The sequence below is a fragment of the Schistocerca piceifrons genome, chromosome 2 (assembly GCF_021461385.2).
Source record: "Schistocerca piceifrons isolate TAMUIC-IGC-003096 chromosome 2, iqSchPice1.1, whole genome shotgun sequence".
Lineage (NCBI taxonomy): Eukaryota > Metazoa > Arthropoda > Insecta > Orthoptera > Acrididae > Schistocerca > Schistocerca piceifrons.
In genome coordinates this window covers 582,996,284-583,013,115 of record NC_060139.1, presented here as the reverse complement: position 1 = coordinate 583,013,115, position 16,832 = coordinate 582,996,284, and the positions used below count along the sequence as shown (strand labels likewise).

Genomic DNA, 16,832 nt, shown 5'->3' with positions numbered 1-16,832 from the left:
GTTACTGAATAGAAAGAGATCAAATAAGATTCATCTTAGAGTTTTACAAGAAAGTTAGATTGATGAAATAATTTTTATCTGATGTGGAAGACAATCCTAAATTTGTATCGCGCTATTTGTGATGGAATTTTTGTAAGCTCATGACTTTTCTGACTATATATGCAACTTCTCTTTTTGCCTTGTAACATGTTCACGGATACTGAAGTTTTGTATTTATATATACTACCGACAGAACGATAGGATTTACATATCGACAAGGGAGGAAATGCGCGCTTTAACCCTTTCGTGACTGAAATAATTAAAATTTCCCATATTACTGTAAAAATTGGTCTTCTGCTTTTGGAATGGTACTGAGTGGGACAATGTTTCTAAATCTCGATTATTGTTTATAGTTTTGAAATAATTTTAGGTGGGATGTATTTGTCCGGTTAGACTCGAGGAGGAAATAATGGTTCTCTAAATTTATTTCTTCTCGAGTCCAGCGAGACATATGATTCCCATTTGAAATAAGTTTTTTACAAGGAGTTAGGATCTGTGAAAAAGAGAAAGTAAGTACCATTATTATGTGAAACAAATTCCAAGTTAATAAGCCAGTTATAGTTCTGTCAAGTACCTACCATCCGAAAGATATAAGATACTTCAAAAGAGAAAAACATAGCTGATACAACTTCAGCTTTATCCTGCCCTGCAGCCATAGCAGAGTACAAAGATATAATTGGAGCTGTAAACCTGTTCGACCATCAGAGAAAGATATGCTATTGGCAGTAGGTCACTCAAATGGTGGCATCGTCTTTCTTGTTTTCCTTCACACGATGCAACAGTAAATAATTTCATCACGCGGAACTGTAATAATGGAGGAGAATGGGACCGGTTTCCTTTTCACAGATTTAACTGGGCGAAATGTAGAGAGAAGGAGAAAACAAGCATTCATCACAAAAATAAACCACATGTTTGTGCAGTTTTGCATTTCATATCACACCAAGAAAAATAAAATAAGATTACAGCAGCGAATAAAGTACATAAATAAAAATTTAGACACAAATGATGAACAAAAGGGACAGATAGAAATTCGCTACAGGCACTGGCATAACCACCTACCGAACTGAAAAGTGTTTATGCACAAATCTGTAAACTTTAGCAGACAGTGTAAAGTAGATATTTACTGAGTTTATCTTTTACAGACTAGAGAACAAATTACAAATAAAAACCAAAAATACAAAGCACAACTGAAACAATTAAGTACCAGACAGTGACCTTGCTGGCTCCAAACTTTTTTACATTCAACGCTAGATCGCAGCATTGTACAGACGTGAGACTTTCACATTCCTGTAAACTTAAAGAAATAAATTGTTAGCGATTTATTGGCTTTTTGGATGTGTTCATATACCCACCTTAACAGTGGAATGTCATTTCTGACGATATGAACGTAAGGACAAAACACCATTCACTCCCCAAACGGAGGAAAATCTCCGAGCCAGCCAGCAATCGAGACCGGCCTCCTTCGGCTACGGTTAGCTATCTCCCTCGCTGACGGCACAGCTACCACGCCGAACTCGGTGAAATAAATGTGTATGTGTGAGACATATGTCCCACTGGTCACGAACGGGTTAATAGGGTTGACATGGTAATTATACGCCCATTCATTTCGGCAACAAAATGTGTTATTTGCGAGTTAGATACAGCCAAAAACTGCCTCTGGTGTGCGCTGCCACCGCGAATCCGCGTTGAGACAAGGGTGCCGTATATACAAGCCGAATCGTTTCTGAGTGTTACCCGGCACGCTGAACTCGGCGCGCTCAACGTCCACGTTGGAATGCACGGTCCGGCTCTAGGCAGAGGCGAGCTGCGAGCTGCGGCCGGCGGGGGCTTACCGTAGGGCGAGGCGCGCTGGAAGGAGGCGGCGCCGTCGTAGGCGCGCCACGACGACATGACGACGGCGGGGCCCTGCGGGTAGAAGGCGTGCCCGTGGTGCTGCGACGGCGCCATGTAGCCGTCCGCCGACACCGGCGCCGCCCAGCCGCCCCCGCCGCCCACCAGCGCGTGCGCGCCCCCTGCCGCACGCCAAAAGCTCCGTCACTGCACTCTGCTTCCATAAACTACACCTTATATGAAAGCGAATTCTTCCGCTACTATTTCCGAAAACATCAAACCCCGTGATGAAAAGCAATGTGAAGTTTCAATGCGACGGTTACATAGGTCATTTGCAGTAACCACAATGTTATTTAATGTTTTGCGTTTGATAGTGCTAAGGAATCTAAAGAGCTAATACTGAAGTGATCCTCATTCTACAAGGTAAAGAAATGAAAATAACTAACATAATCATAATGATATTTAAGGTGCGAATAATTCAAGAAAGTGGCTTACTAACATCCTCAGGTTGGGAAAAATATATGTGTTACAATGATGCATATTTCTAACATAACATGTTTATCTAACATCCTTAGCAGACAAAGAACTGAAATTTCGAGACTTTACAAAATAAATCCTGCAATATTCTCCGCTCCTTCATAAAATGGTATACAACTTATGCCTGTGTGGCGTTTGTAAGTATTTAATTTTTAATTTTACTGTACTACTTGTGTATCCCTATAGAACCTAAGAACGTGCATCTCTTTGTATGTGGCTATCTTCGAAACTAAGTGATTCTAAAACCAATAAGTGTTAAGCTGAATCAAATCCATATGAAAAAATGGAGGTAACGATACTGAAATTCTTGGACATGTTCAAAAGAGGATGGACGCGCGCTTAAAAAAATGAAAACAACACAGTCAGATGGCACGCCACTGAGGGGTCAAATGACTAATAAAACAATTGAGCAACTATTATGGAATGGCCACCAGAAATAACGGAAATGCTTTAGGAAGTCACAATAAAGCAATCTGCACCTCATATACCACAAACTGTCAACTGACAGAAAACCGGTACATTCACTTTGCCCACCTGGACCTGAAGCATGGTGCAGATTCCTGTATGCTGAAATTTCAGAAGTGTGTTTTGAATAAAACAACGCTATTCCCGAAGCTGTTGTGGAAGTCATCAAGACAATTTATAGGGACCTAGCCCATCCAGACCTCCTCCAAAAGTGTTTACATGGGCGTACTCAGAATCTCGATAGACCTTTCAACTTTGTTTTTAGTGTTAAATACACTGAAATGGGGAGTTATTGACGCTGTATTAACATTTAATTAGGGAAAATAGGGAGAATAAGAGTTGCACACCATCTTAACATCACCTCTGGCTGTCGTGCTGTAAAGCGGTTGAAATTATTAGTCAAGTTGAGATGACGAGGCACAGTATGCAGCTGAGTTCACATCCAAGGAAGCAAAGTGAACCAGAAGGAAGAAGCTTTTAGGAAAGGAGGGCAGCAAAGAAAGAAGTTGGTGCTGACTAAGCTGCTGGGTGCTTCTGAGCCTTTATTTGAAAATATGAGTGAGTGTTTATCATTTTAGACGCAATTTTCTCAAAATGAATTGTTTTATACTTTATGTGTCTAAATACTAAAAACTCTTACATGAAAATTTGTGACCTATTTTTTTATAACACCTACACCTATTGAAGCAAATTCATGATTAAAACGGTATGAATCTAGGAGGCTAAATGTACAAATATTTGTAATAAAAAATAGCATAATTTACAAAATAGTATTTCACTGGGTCTTTTGTACCTTATCTCTTAATCCTGCGACAGTAGACATAAACAGCACAGGTAAGCAACCTGCAAAAATCTTAGATTTTTTTACCTCTTTTGGTTCCAGAGACAAATGTACATAAACTTAGCTCATGTAACATTGACCACATAGGCCCTGCAAAATTCCCTTAAAATAAACCACTACAATAACAGGTGACAAGAAAGTCCACGTGTAAGAAAATGCCTGGTATTGAGTCATAAATTAGAGAAACTGGTAATATAATGAAAAATTATATCGAAAATATTGGAGCTTCTTAAAGCAATAGACTCCTCAAATTTGATAAGTAAGTTCGTAACATCTGAGCACAGGCTTTTGCATCTGGAGTTTACTGCAATAAATTTCATCTCACTGTGTAGCCTGTTCATGAGGCATTTAAATTACAGACGTTTCAGCAAGAAATGCAGATAGCCTACAGGCTGATTACTTGTGCCGTAGGTTTCTGGAGCAGACCCACAGTAAAGCACTAGGAACGTCTGACAGGTCTCAGAAATGACAGGCTAGGACGTAAGCAGCAGTTCGTCGATGTTCGACCTAATTCACCGATCACAGCCAATAAATATCGACATATAATATCTCTAGAAATAAGCATCAGATGTCCCTCCCATCTTGATCTCATCATCCAACCAATAAACCTCATCCCAAGATTTCCAGACAGTTTTAACTGGAGGTATAAGAGCCCAACTGTGTTCTTACAACAATATCACAAGTTGGCTGTTTGCAATTGTAGCCGAAATGTCGGTAGTTTTACCACATCATGATGCGATCACACTCTCAGAATAATTTAATTTAAATGTTGAAATATACCAGAACATAGCAAATACAACAGAAAAATCAGAAAGAAGTTACTGATATTATTTGTTCGTTTGTATAGGACGGATTTACCTATAATATCTTCAACTGTCTTCGCCAAAGAAGTATCGATAAGATCAAGTATTCATGGCGTCATGAAAGGCTTACAAGGTACCAGCATAGGAGGAAACAACAGACCTTATCCCATTGCTTATCAGTAAATAATATTATGCGCATTAATATTTTCCTTGTCTTTGTAAATGTATGGTCATATAAAATCATATGGTCCACTGAAGGGCACTTGCTGGGATGATGTGAGATTTTGTATTGTATTCACTTTCTGTTGCGGCAACTTCGAGGGGTTGTAGAGGGTGTCTTGAGGAACAAATCGAAGATAGGAACCTGTGTACAGAAACGTCACCCAACGACGCCACAGTGCATCGAAGTCATGGGCACCGGCGCCTGCCACTTCGCCACCCCTTCGGCAGCAAACTTTGCTCACTGAAGGATTATAGGCGGAACGTCTCGCATTGTTGTTTGCTATTCAGTGATCGCGACTGATTGCCACGATAGCCAGACAGAGATAATTGCTGTGTGAACAGGCCTTGTCTCCTATGAATGAGATTCTCGTTGGCCTCAGTGGTCTTCGGGCACAGGTTAACATCCTCAGTTTAGTTTTCTTCTGCAACTCTCTAAAATCTCCATTGGTTTTCGGTTGGTTTTCGGTATACGGGAGAAAAATAAACTGCAGACTGAAACCCATGTCCGAAACCGTCATCCGACAAGGCAACAGACGATTGTATTCGTCGAAATCAAGGCCTGTGTACGCACTACCTAGCTCCATCTTCTCCACTGGCGATCGTGGCAATCATTCGCGATCACTGAAGACAAACAACAAAGCGCGACGTTCTGTGTAGGGTCCGTCAGCGTACAAAGTCACGTTTGCTGCCGAAGGGGTAGCCTAGTGGCAGGCGCTGACGCGTCATTGGATGACATTTCCAGACGTACGTTCCTACCTCGACTTCTTTCTCAAAACACCCACTACAAAGTTTGTCACAACATTTCTGGGACACATGTAAGTGCAGATATTGCTATTAGTGATTGAAGACAGTGTACAGAACAACGTTACATCAGTATTTACGCCATCTGAAGCAAATAATTACAGTTATTATAAGTCGTATGGTTTCAGATTGATCAGTACCTCCAAGTACATGTGGTAAAAAAGAGCCGTTAATGCTTCTTTCTCCCAGGGCAACAGGTAATATGCGAAAGTGTGGACGCATTGACTGACAACGGTTAATGCATACTGACAACTATGGTCCGTTTAGCGGTACATTGAAGAGCATCACGGAGTAAATTATCTCATGTGTTTGTAGGAGAACTATTCGATGCAAAGAAAAATCAACCAACCCACTGGTGTGTGTATGTACGTATCACATAAGCAGACGTCTGCACCTATACCCATTACTCCATGTATATAATCTGGAATTCCCACGAAGTTATTTTTCTCTCCTCTGAGCTTTATTCAAATTCCCTTATGTGTTAGTTAAGAAAAATGACCTCAAACGAATTACTTTTCGCTTACGTTATATTTATATCTGAGAGAAAGAATAAACTACATTCAGCAGTGATGAAACTTTCTCATCGGTTTTAAATGAAATTTACAGCAAGCCAGATAAGTTCATGTTGCAGGAGAGCTCCAAGGCACGTGGTTGCAGTGACAGAGCCTTCGATATTTTGCTATCAAATTAGGCCGAATTTTTTCAGTTTATTAGGTGTTGTAGGATAGCGACTACTTATACATATTACATCTGTAAGGTATAGCTACATGAAATCTGTTATACGGAAAATGGTTTCAGTTTTGTCTTGGTTTAGCTTGTTTTAGACCCCCAATCCGCCTTTAGTTATTCCGTTCCGCTATGAGAAGATACATGTTACTAGGAAATATGTATCACAGTTAGTCATATCTTGTTTTTGTTTACTTATGACCCTGATTTCATATAACGGGGAATGCTTTAAAGCTTTAAAGGGGGGGGGGAGGGTAATAGTATTTTATGATCTTAGAGGTTAAACTCTTAAAGTAGTGACAAGCTTCAAAACTTAACAATATATAGTGAAACATTAAAAATCTAGAAACGGCAATTTAAAAGAATTGAAACGTCCTCTATTATTTCTCAACACATATTAATAGTTCCGGGATGACAGGGCTTCGTAGGAAAGGATTTTTAGCCAGCTTATTATAATGCATGCTGGTTTTGCGCTAAAACTATTTCTGGAAAATTTTAATATAAAGTATATTTTTAACTATCATAGGGAAAAGGGCATCACGAACGCTCAGGTTCGTACCTATGTTTTCGACGCTAGCTTATTAATCACGAATGAGAGACTCCCTTTTCATATTGTCTTATTAGAAATACCTGATAAATGCGTGTGATAATGTTTGTCGAGCTTAAGTTATACGTTATGTGATCCTACTGACAGCCCTTAATCTCTCTCCGTCGTACAAACTGGGACAAACATTCCGAACGCATAACGCGTTTTTGGACACGTGAAAATATATAGACAAGGATGTATCATAAATTCATGATTATTATTTCACATCATTCGGTTCATTTTTAAAGATGTTTTCTGTTCATTCCCACAACTATTTTCATTCCAAATACTGTCATTATTTAAACCTATAAAAGTTAAATAATTTCGCATGGCTCCTCTGATGTGTTTTTACTGCGCAATAAAGCTCCTGCAGACTCTGTAACAAAATTTCGTAAACTCTGGACATGTTTGATATGGGAGTTATTTAACTGTGTCCACACATCCTTCCGTTCGGCTACCTGTGTATACTACCTCTCCAGACATGGAAAAGAAAGACCAACAGCTGTCGTCGCAGTGTTCTGCAAACGGAGAATAATTTCAGATGCCGTGGAGTAACAAAGTCGCTGTCTGAACAGTTCTACGAAGAGGGTATCCGTTACATCGTTCATCGCTACAACAGGTGTATTAATGTCACAGGAAATTGTGTTGAAAAGTAGCTTACTGTTTTAGTTTTAATAGTTAGATAGTATAAAGTCGAAACAGATGCCAGTCATAGTTTCCGTAACGATCGAATGAAAATTACTTTACGAATTACTCTTTCATAACTGATAGCCTCTGTATAACTGACTGGCATATATCAGGTCATCACGGTACAGCCAGATATCACGCTAACGGATGCCGGCGGTATTCAAACATCTTCACAATTTCTTTGAAGCATCTACGCATTAAGCGCTCGCTTCTTAAGGATGAAATAACTCTACAGGTTGAAGTTGTTGGATGTTCTGGTTTCTGCTCTATCGTTCATTCCAGAAACCTAGTCATTAGCTCCTTGAGACGATATTTTGTCGTCAGCAGACACGTTAATGCTTATTTTTAGGACTGTGTTCAGCAATCGCTAATTTATTCGAATGTCCATAATAATAAGCTCCAACACGGTATATGTGGAATATCTACAACAGCTTCTATCGTACACACAAGAAATATTAATAATTACAGGCACGTTGAGCCGTTTGTCATACTTTGTAATTGTGTTCTAATGATATTGTTAAGAAAGGCTGCTTTGGATAGACAATGAACACTTTTAGGAGCTTAGTTCTGCATGGAGGGAATAAGCACACCTTGGAGACGGAAGAAGACCATCTCTAGAACGAAAACGTATACAACGTCAATGCTGAGGCGATATACATCGCGTGCAGAAAATGCCCTGCAGCAGTCTATATACTTTCGGAAAAATTAAGAGATCCGACGGCAACTACTAGCTGGTTCCTACCAACTGCTCCGATAGTATCCTCAAAGACAAAACGGGAAAACAGTTCCAAGTCATTGATCAAAAGACACATTCAAAAAAACTACCATCTCCAGCTATGTAATGGCTCTACAATCTGTTACGGACCCTCTTACCAATAGAAAACGTGCACACTCACTAAACCATAATACTCGCCTGTAAAATCGGAAAATAATTAGGCAGAATATTACTCCCGCACACGGGAATACACTTTCGATTTTGCTGTCCTCCAGTGTTTGAAAATTACTTGATTTACCGCAAAGGGTCACTAACTCTTGACTTCAGAAATGACAGAACGGAGGCACTTTAAAACGTCACCTCCACTCCAGATAGTAAATGCAATGCCTCTTACAACTGCGATGGGTTTCGGCCGACAACTTACACTACGTGATGAAAAGTACCCAGACACCTAATAGCGTCTTTGCCCGTCGGCCTTATGACGACTTCAACTTTGCTGCGGGCGCTTTCAAATGGTTCAAATAGTTCTGAGCACTATGGGACTTAACATCTGAGGCCATCAGTCCCCTAGAACTTACTACTGCTTAAACCTGACTAACCTAAGGACATCACACACATCCATGCCCGAGGCAGGATTCGAACCTGCGACCGTAGCAGTCGCGCGGTTCCGGACTGAAGTGCCTAGAACTGCTCGGCCACCGTCCGGGCGCTCTCAATGAGTGGTCTTGATGTCTGTGCAGGAACGGCAAACCGTTCTGCCTCAAGAGCCGAAATCAGAGAAAACAGCACTGTCGGACTCTGGTGTCTGTAGCGATGTCGACGTTTTAACTCAGTCCATAGGCGTTCCTTTGGATTGAGTTTGGAATTCTGTACAAGCCATTCCATTCCAGGAATGTTATTGTCCACAAACCATTACGTCATACGTCTGCTTTAGGACATAGTTCGTTTCACGGTGATACAAACAATCGTCTTACCCGAACTTTTCCTCTTCTACACACAGCGCACAATGCCGTAAAATGCGTAAATGTCCTTGCGCGTTTTTCATTTTCTTACGCACAATAGGGCAACCACATCCTAACTACGAAAAACACCCCATACCGTAAGTCCACAACCTCCGTACTTCAGTGTTGACACAACGCATTGTGGCATATAACGTTCTCTAGGAATTAGCCAAACCCAGGATTGCTACTGATTGCTACTAGGTGTGGCGTGATTCATGTCTCCGTATTATTTATTTCCAGACATCCACTGTGCAATGGCGTCGCTCCTTGCATCACCTAAAGTGTCGCTCAGCACTGACTGCATAAATGTATGGCTTAGGAGTAGCTGCTCGACCATTATACCACATACTTTTTAACTCTCTGGGCACAGCCATTGTGCTACCTGGATTGTTGATCGAAGTTTGGAACTCACGTGTGATTTATTCCTCTGATTTCGTGTGATTTATACAACCACCCTCCGTAGCGCTCCTCGGTCCCTGTCGAACAGTATGTACATGATGTCTGTCTGGTCTTGATTTATCTGTGGATTTTTCTACGCGTTTTCACTTCACAGTCAGATCAACAGCAGTCGACTTGGCCAACTCTAGAACGATTGAAATGTCCCTCATGAATTTGTTACTCAGGCTCTCTGCTATTCCTTCTCTATATAAACGATATAGGAGACAGTCTGAGCAGCCGTCTTATGTTGTTTGCAGATGACGCTATCGTTTATTGTCTAGTAAAGCCATTGGAAGGTCAAAACAAATTGCAAAACAATTCATAAAAGATATCTGTATGGTTCGAAAATTGGCAACCGACCCTAAACAATGAAAAGAGTGAGATCAACAGCATAAGTGCTAAAAGGTATCCGTCAAACTTCTACATCTTCATGGTTACTCTGCAATTCACACTTAAGTGCCTGGTAGAGAGTTCATGGAACCATTTTCACACTACTTCTCTACCATTCCACTCTTGAATGGCGCGTGGGAAAAAAGGAACACTTAAATATTTCCGTTCGAGCTCTGATTTCTCTTATTTTATTATGATGATCATTTCTCCCTACGTAGGAGGGTGCCAACAAAATATTTTCGCATTCGGAAGATAAAGTTGGTGATTGGAATTTCGTAAATAGATCTCGCCGCAAAGAAAACCGCCTTTGTTTCAGTGACTGCCACCTCAACTGGCGTATCATATCAGTGACACTCTCACCCCTATTGCGCTGTAACACGAAACGGGCTGCCCTTCTTGTCACTTTTTCGATGTCCTCCGTCAATGCTCCCTGGTAAGGATCCCACACCGCGCAGCAATATTCCAGCAGAGGACGGACAAGTGTAATGTAGGCTGTCTCTTAGTGGGTTTGTCGCATCTTCTAAGTGTTCTGCCAACAAAGCGCGGTCTTTGTTTCGTCTTCCCCACATTATTATCTATGTGGTCTTTCCAATTTAAGTTGCTCGTAATTGTAATTCCTAGGTATTTAGTCGAATTGACAGCCCTTAGATTTGCGCGATTTATCGTATACCCAAAATTTATCGGATTTCTTTTAGTACCCATGTGGATGACATCGCACTTTTCTTTGTTTAGCGCCAATTGCCACTTTTCGCACCGTACAGAAATTCTCTCTAGATCATTTTGTAATTGGAATTGATCGTCTGATGATTTTACTAGACGGTAAATTACAGCATCATCTACAAACAATCTAAGGGGGCTGCTCAGATTATCACCTAGATCACTTATGTAAATCAGGAACAGCAGAGGGCCTATGACACTACCTTGTGGAGTGCCAGATATCACTTCTGTTCTACTCGATGATTTGCCGTCTATCACTACGAACTGTGACCTCTCTGAGAGGAAATCGCGCATCCAGTCACACAACTGAGACGATACTCCATATGCATGGTATCAAAAGCCTTCTGGAAATCTACGAATGTGGAATCGATCTGAGATCTCTTGTCGACAGCACTCATTGCATCATGGGAATAAAAAGCTAGCCGTGTTGCACAAGAATGATATTTTCGGAATCCGTGTTGGTTGTATATCAATAAGTCATTTTCTTCAAGGTGATTCATAATGTTCGAGTACAGTATATGCTCCAAAGTCCTACTGCAAATTGAGGTCAGTGATATGGGACTGTAATTCAATGGGTTACTCCCATTTGCTTTCTTGAATATTTGTGTGACCTGTGCTACTTTTCAGTCTTTAGGAACAGACCTTTCGTCAAGCGAGCGGTTGTATATGATTGCTAAGAAAGGCGCTATTGTGTCTGCATACTGTGAAAGGAACCTGATTGGTATACCATCTGGACCGGAAGGCTTGCCTTTCTTCTAAACTTCGGTTGCACGATAAATCAGTCAAATCTAAAGGCCGTAAATTCATCTAAATACCTAGGAATTACAATTACGAAGAACTTAAACTGAAAAGAACACACAGAAAATGTTGTGAAAAAGGCAAACCTAAACTGTGTTTTATTGGCAGAACACTTAGAAGATACAACAGTTCTACTAAAGAGACTGTCTACGCTACGCCTGTCAGTCCTCCTTTGGACTACTGGACTACTGCTGCGCGGTCTGGGATCCTCACCATATAAGATTAACGAAGTACAACGAGGAAGTTCAAAGAACAGCAGCACGTTTGTATCATCGCGAAATAGGGGAGAGAGTGTCAGTGACGTGATACGTTTTCCGTTGCGGCGGAATCTTCTCACGAAATTTCAATCACCAACTTTCTCCTCCGAATGCGAAAATATTTTGTTGACGCCGACCTACATAGGAAGAAACGATCATCATAATAAAATAATGGAAATCAGAACTCTCACGAAAAGTGTTCGTTTATTCCGTGGGCTGTTCGAGATTGTAATAACCGTGAGTTGATCAGGTTACCTTCCATTCAGAAGGCTGTTGCACGCAGCGACTGTTATAATGATTTGTAAATAATATATTTCAGCTATCAGTCGTCCTTTTTAAATTTTATTGACAGATCTAGATTTCAGCTAGAAACTAGCCATTCCCAATGCACTATCATTTTTGATCAATGCATGTATTTCATTGAATACTACTGGAGTAGTATTCAGTTAACTGTGGATGAATCCCGACCAACAGGAATTATATGCATTGATTAAAAATGATAGTGCATTGAGAATGGCTAGTTTATAGCTGAAATCCGGATCTGCCAATAAAATTTAAAAAGGACGACTGATGGCTGAAATCTGTTATTTACAAAACCGAGAATTACTGTGAATGCGGTTCGATGAACCCTCTGCCAGGTGCTTAAGTGTGATTCGCGGAGTATCCATGTAGATGTAGAACGAATAGTCCACGTTCGACACCACTGAGCTCTCTTGACCGACCTATTCTGCTTCTCTACCGGCAACACAACACTCCTCACCTGCTTTTATACTGGCGGATCCGTCTCTCGTGACATGTCTGGTCAATTATGCGTCAAATAAGGGTGGCCGGGTACTTTTGCTCAGGTAGTGTAGACCTCCAAAGCGCTTCACACAAAACTGTTTCAGTAGTCAAGCCTTTCAGACAGTCATCCTTCAGAGCAGAATGCAGGCTCTTTCACAGTTTAAATTTTACTTCCGCTAACATATATGTGTTGTGTTTGTTCTTTTGGACGTGTCCGATACAGGGGCACTATGAATTAAGACGCAAAGGAATTACAGACATTGGCTGCAAGTGGACATTGATTAAATAAACGGGGAAAGTGGAAAATTTGTGACAGACCGGAATTCGAACGCGAGTTTGTTCCTTACTAGGCAGATGCTCTGACCACCAAGCCATCCCGACCCAACGGTCATCCCAACTGCACGGACTACACTAGCACTCCTTCCTTCAGAACCAAATTCGCAACTTATCCACAACACAGTACATTATCATTATTTCTCGTGGCATTTAGCCAATTCCTTTATGAGTGTGTATAAGTTGAGAATTTGAGCCTGACAGGAGGCGTGCTAGGATAGTTCGTGCAGTTGCGATGGCCACTGTGCTCGGATGGGTTAGTGGTCAGAGCATCTGCCTAGTAAGCAGGAGACCTGGGATCTAACCCCGGTCCGAAACCAATTTTCAACTATCCCCATTGATTTGATCAATGCCCACTCGCAGTCAATGTCTATAATTCCTTTGTGCCGCTAGCAGAACTTCTCTGAAAGATGCGTCGGCCCCGATAGCTGAGTGATCAGCGTGACGTATTTCCGTCCTACGGTCCCTGGTTCGATTCCCGGCTGCGTCGGGGATTTTCTCCGCTCAGGGACTGGGTGTTGTGCCGTCTTCATCATCATTTCATCCCCATCCGGCCCGCAGGTCGCCCAATGTGGCGTCGAATGTAATAAGACCTGCACCAAGGCGGCCGAAGCTGCCCCGCTAAGGGCCTCCCGGCCAATGACGCCAAACGCTCATTTCATTTATTCTGAAAGATGCTGCTTCCTGCCAAGACTTTTCAGATGTTTCTTTCCAACAGGTTCTGGAAAGACCACAAGCTCCTGAGTCAACTTAGCAAGTCCCGATAATAAGACATTCAAAAGGATTATACAAAGAATGACCCATCATCTCCAAGGCTGGACAGAGTCTTGTCCCCTGGATGATGGAAGCTGGCCCTGGGCCCACAATATCCGAGAGTACAGTCCGGGAACGCGATCAGGAATGATACATTAGAAAGCGTCTGTTTTTATCGTTGTCAGTAGGCAGAACTTCGAGAGTGGTGGAATCAGGTCTACTTTTGTACAACTCACCCTGCATTAAAGAGGATGAGTAGAAGTAAGAAGCATAACAGTGATGAAATAATCACTAGCCATTCTTTATCGAGCGACGGTGAAAGAAGTCGCACCTGAAGATGATGCTACAACTACCGAAACGCCTGAGGCTAGTGCGGCGTAGACTACACGATTTTTGGCTTCGTACCTGTGGCGGCAGTGGGCGCGTACTGCGCGTGGTGGTGATGGTGGTGGTGGTGGTGGGGCAGCACGGGCCGGCTGGAGGGCACGTAGACAGGCTGCTGGTGCTGCTGCGGCTGCTGCGGCTGCGCCTGCTGGTGCTGGTGCTGGTGGGCCGCCGCCGCCGCAGCCGCCGCCGCCGCCTGCGCGAACGACGCCACGCCGCTGTCGAAGACGCCCCCTCCGCCCCCACTGCTGGCGGCGCTGCCGCTGCCCGACGTGCTGCCGCCCCCGGATGCAGAGCCGCCGCTCGCGAACATGGCGCAGCTCGTTCCGCCCCCGCCGCCGCCGTTCACCGCCACATCTGCAGCGTCAAACACGGCGCACTGAGCTTTCATTTCTTCTGGTTCACACATGTTAAACATATTCCATACTGCACCTAATGGGACTCTTATCTTCTTTTCTCTATAGTGGTCGCTTTACGGAAGTGTCCCACTTCGGTACACATTCAGTTGTTGCTTCCAATTAAACGCTAGGTTTCTTGAATGAGATTTTCACTCTGCAGCAGAGTGTGCGTTGATATGAAACTTCCTAGCAGATTAAAACTGTGTGCCCGACCGAGACTCGAACTCGGGACCTTTGCCTTTCGCGGGCAAGTGCTCTACCATCTCCTGCAGGAGAGCTTCTGTAAAGTTTGGAAGGTAGGAGACGAGATACTGGCAGAAGTAAAGCTGTGAGGACCGGGCGTGAGTCGTCGTGCTTCGGTAGCTCAGATGGTAGAGCATTTGCCCACGACAGGCAAAGGTCCCGAGTTCGAGTCTCGGTCGGGCACACAGTTTTAATCCGCTAGGTTTCTTTTTTCCTTTTTTTTCCAGAAAGTATTGGTTCAATCTGTGAACCCCTTACCCTCTTTCCTAAACTGCCGCCCCCTCGCCGATGATACAAGGGATAAGGAGATAATGACGACCGGTACCCTATTATACAATCCTATTCTACAAAAAATTTCACAAAATTTATATTGGAGGGAGTAATAGATTTCTTGTCTCATAATGGAGACCGGAGTCCCGGCATTTTGAAAAGGTGGTTATCCATGATGCTCACTGTTGAAAGGGAGTTGTTCTATTTGTCACGACGATTTTCAGGAAGTGTTGACCATATACGTGAATGAAGTTGCGAATTTGATAAATGTACTCAACTTCCGTAATATCGATATCTTCTTTGTAAGACTCTGTTTCTGACCGGAGATGTTGGTCAGAGAGATTACTTCATTTAAAGAGAGTAGCAGTGTTTGGTTGACAGTGTGTCTATGTATTTGGCTCAAATCGTTCAAATGGCTCTAAGCACTATAGGACTTAACATCTGAGATCATCAGTCCCCTAGACTTAAACCTAACTAACGTAAGGACATCACACACATCCATGCCCGAGGCAGGATTCGAACCTACGACCGTAGCAGCAGCGCGGTTCCGGACTGAAGCGCCTAGAACCGCTCGGACATTTGTATTTGGTTTTAAAAGAATGGAAGCCGGCCTAACGTGTAGTGGAGGCAGCATTATTTACAAAAGGATTTTTGTAATAATATTTTGTTGAGGAAAGATTTTAAGCAAACGAGGTTATATTAATGGAATTTTTTAAGGCAATCCATTTTTTATTTGTAACTGTGAAGTTCCTTATTGTCAGAGTATTGCATTTGGTCGAAGTTTGCTGTAGAAATTTTGTAATGAGAAGTGTGGTGTCGTCTTATAGTTGGAACAAGTGTCTAGGAAGACAATTTTACACGGGGACGTTATTAGGAAATATTTTTGCTAACTTGTTTAGATGAGAGAACTTTATGAAACTGTGTATTGTTGTCATATCTTAATGAAGCATAGTTAAACTTGAAGTCTATATTCTCATTCATCAGTCACTCAGATGTCCGCCCCTGGTAGCGGAGTGGTCAGCGCGACGGAATGTCATACCTAACGTCCCTGGTTCGATTCCCGACTCGATCGGAGATTTTCCCCGCTCAGGGACTGGGTGTTGAGTTGTGCTTATCATCATCATCACTTCATCCCCATCGACGAGCAAGTCGCCGAAGTGGCGTCATCTCGAAAGACTTGCACCAGGCGAACGGTCTACCCGACGGAAGGCCCTAGCCACCAGGCATTTGCATTTTTAGTCACTAAAATCAGTTCCTCGCTTTCATTTTTACTTTTATGACTTTTTTTGCACCCTCGCATTGCACAATGCGAGTTGTGTACTGAGAAGCATTTTACGAAAATTTGTAAGATACCATCTTGCATTGCACATTGCAATTAAGTAAATTAAATTTGATTTTTGACAGTCACAGCATTATACCAAATAGCAACAAGTTGCAGAGCATTCCGTGGGCACAGATAGGCCAATAAATTTAATTACCATCAAAATTCATGTCCACTGTAAGGTACAGTGGTTGCCAGAGCGTATTTGTGAAAATAATATATCAGTTCAGCGGCTTAATACTAGTAGAAGACTTCAGTAAAGCGCTACCTCGTTAGTTTTCAAGCAGTTTTATCAGAAAGTCAGATGCGTTAATTTTTATGTTCATCTGCCATTCACTCAGATTTACATGCCTCGAGTTCAGAACAAAGTTTACATGTTTCTCAGATATCAACTTGACATTCACAAACACGAGTTAAAGATTAAACTTTCAGTGTCCGTCGTGCAACGCCTGTATTCGAGGCTGATAATTTCCAAGACACTTTCGCATTGAATT

The 16,832-nt window shown here is 42.2% G+C and overlaps 1 protein-coding gene across 1 annotated transcript in view; it reads right to left on the bottom strand.

The window, feature by feature from the left end:
- The window catches only part of LOC124775612 (GATA-binding factor A), a 57,158-nt gene extending 42,643 nt beyond the window's left edge, over positions 1 to 14,515 (bottom strand). Inside the window, exons 1-3 of the mRNA XM_047250442.1 lie at positions 14,252 to 14,515; positions 2,270 to 2,285; positions 1,872 to 2,051 (exon numbers count right to left, since the gene is read on the bottom strand). Coding sequence (XP_047106398.1) covers positions 1,872 to 2,051; positions 2,270 to 2,285; positions 14,252 to 14,515 — 460 coding nt within the window. The remainder of the gene's footprint in view (positions 1 to 1,871; positions 2,052 to 2,269; positions 2,286 to 14,251) is intronic.
- Positions 14,516 to 16,832: the final 2,317 nt, after the last annotated feature.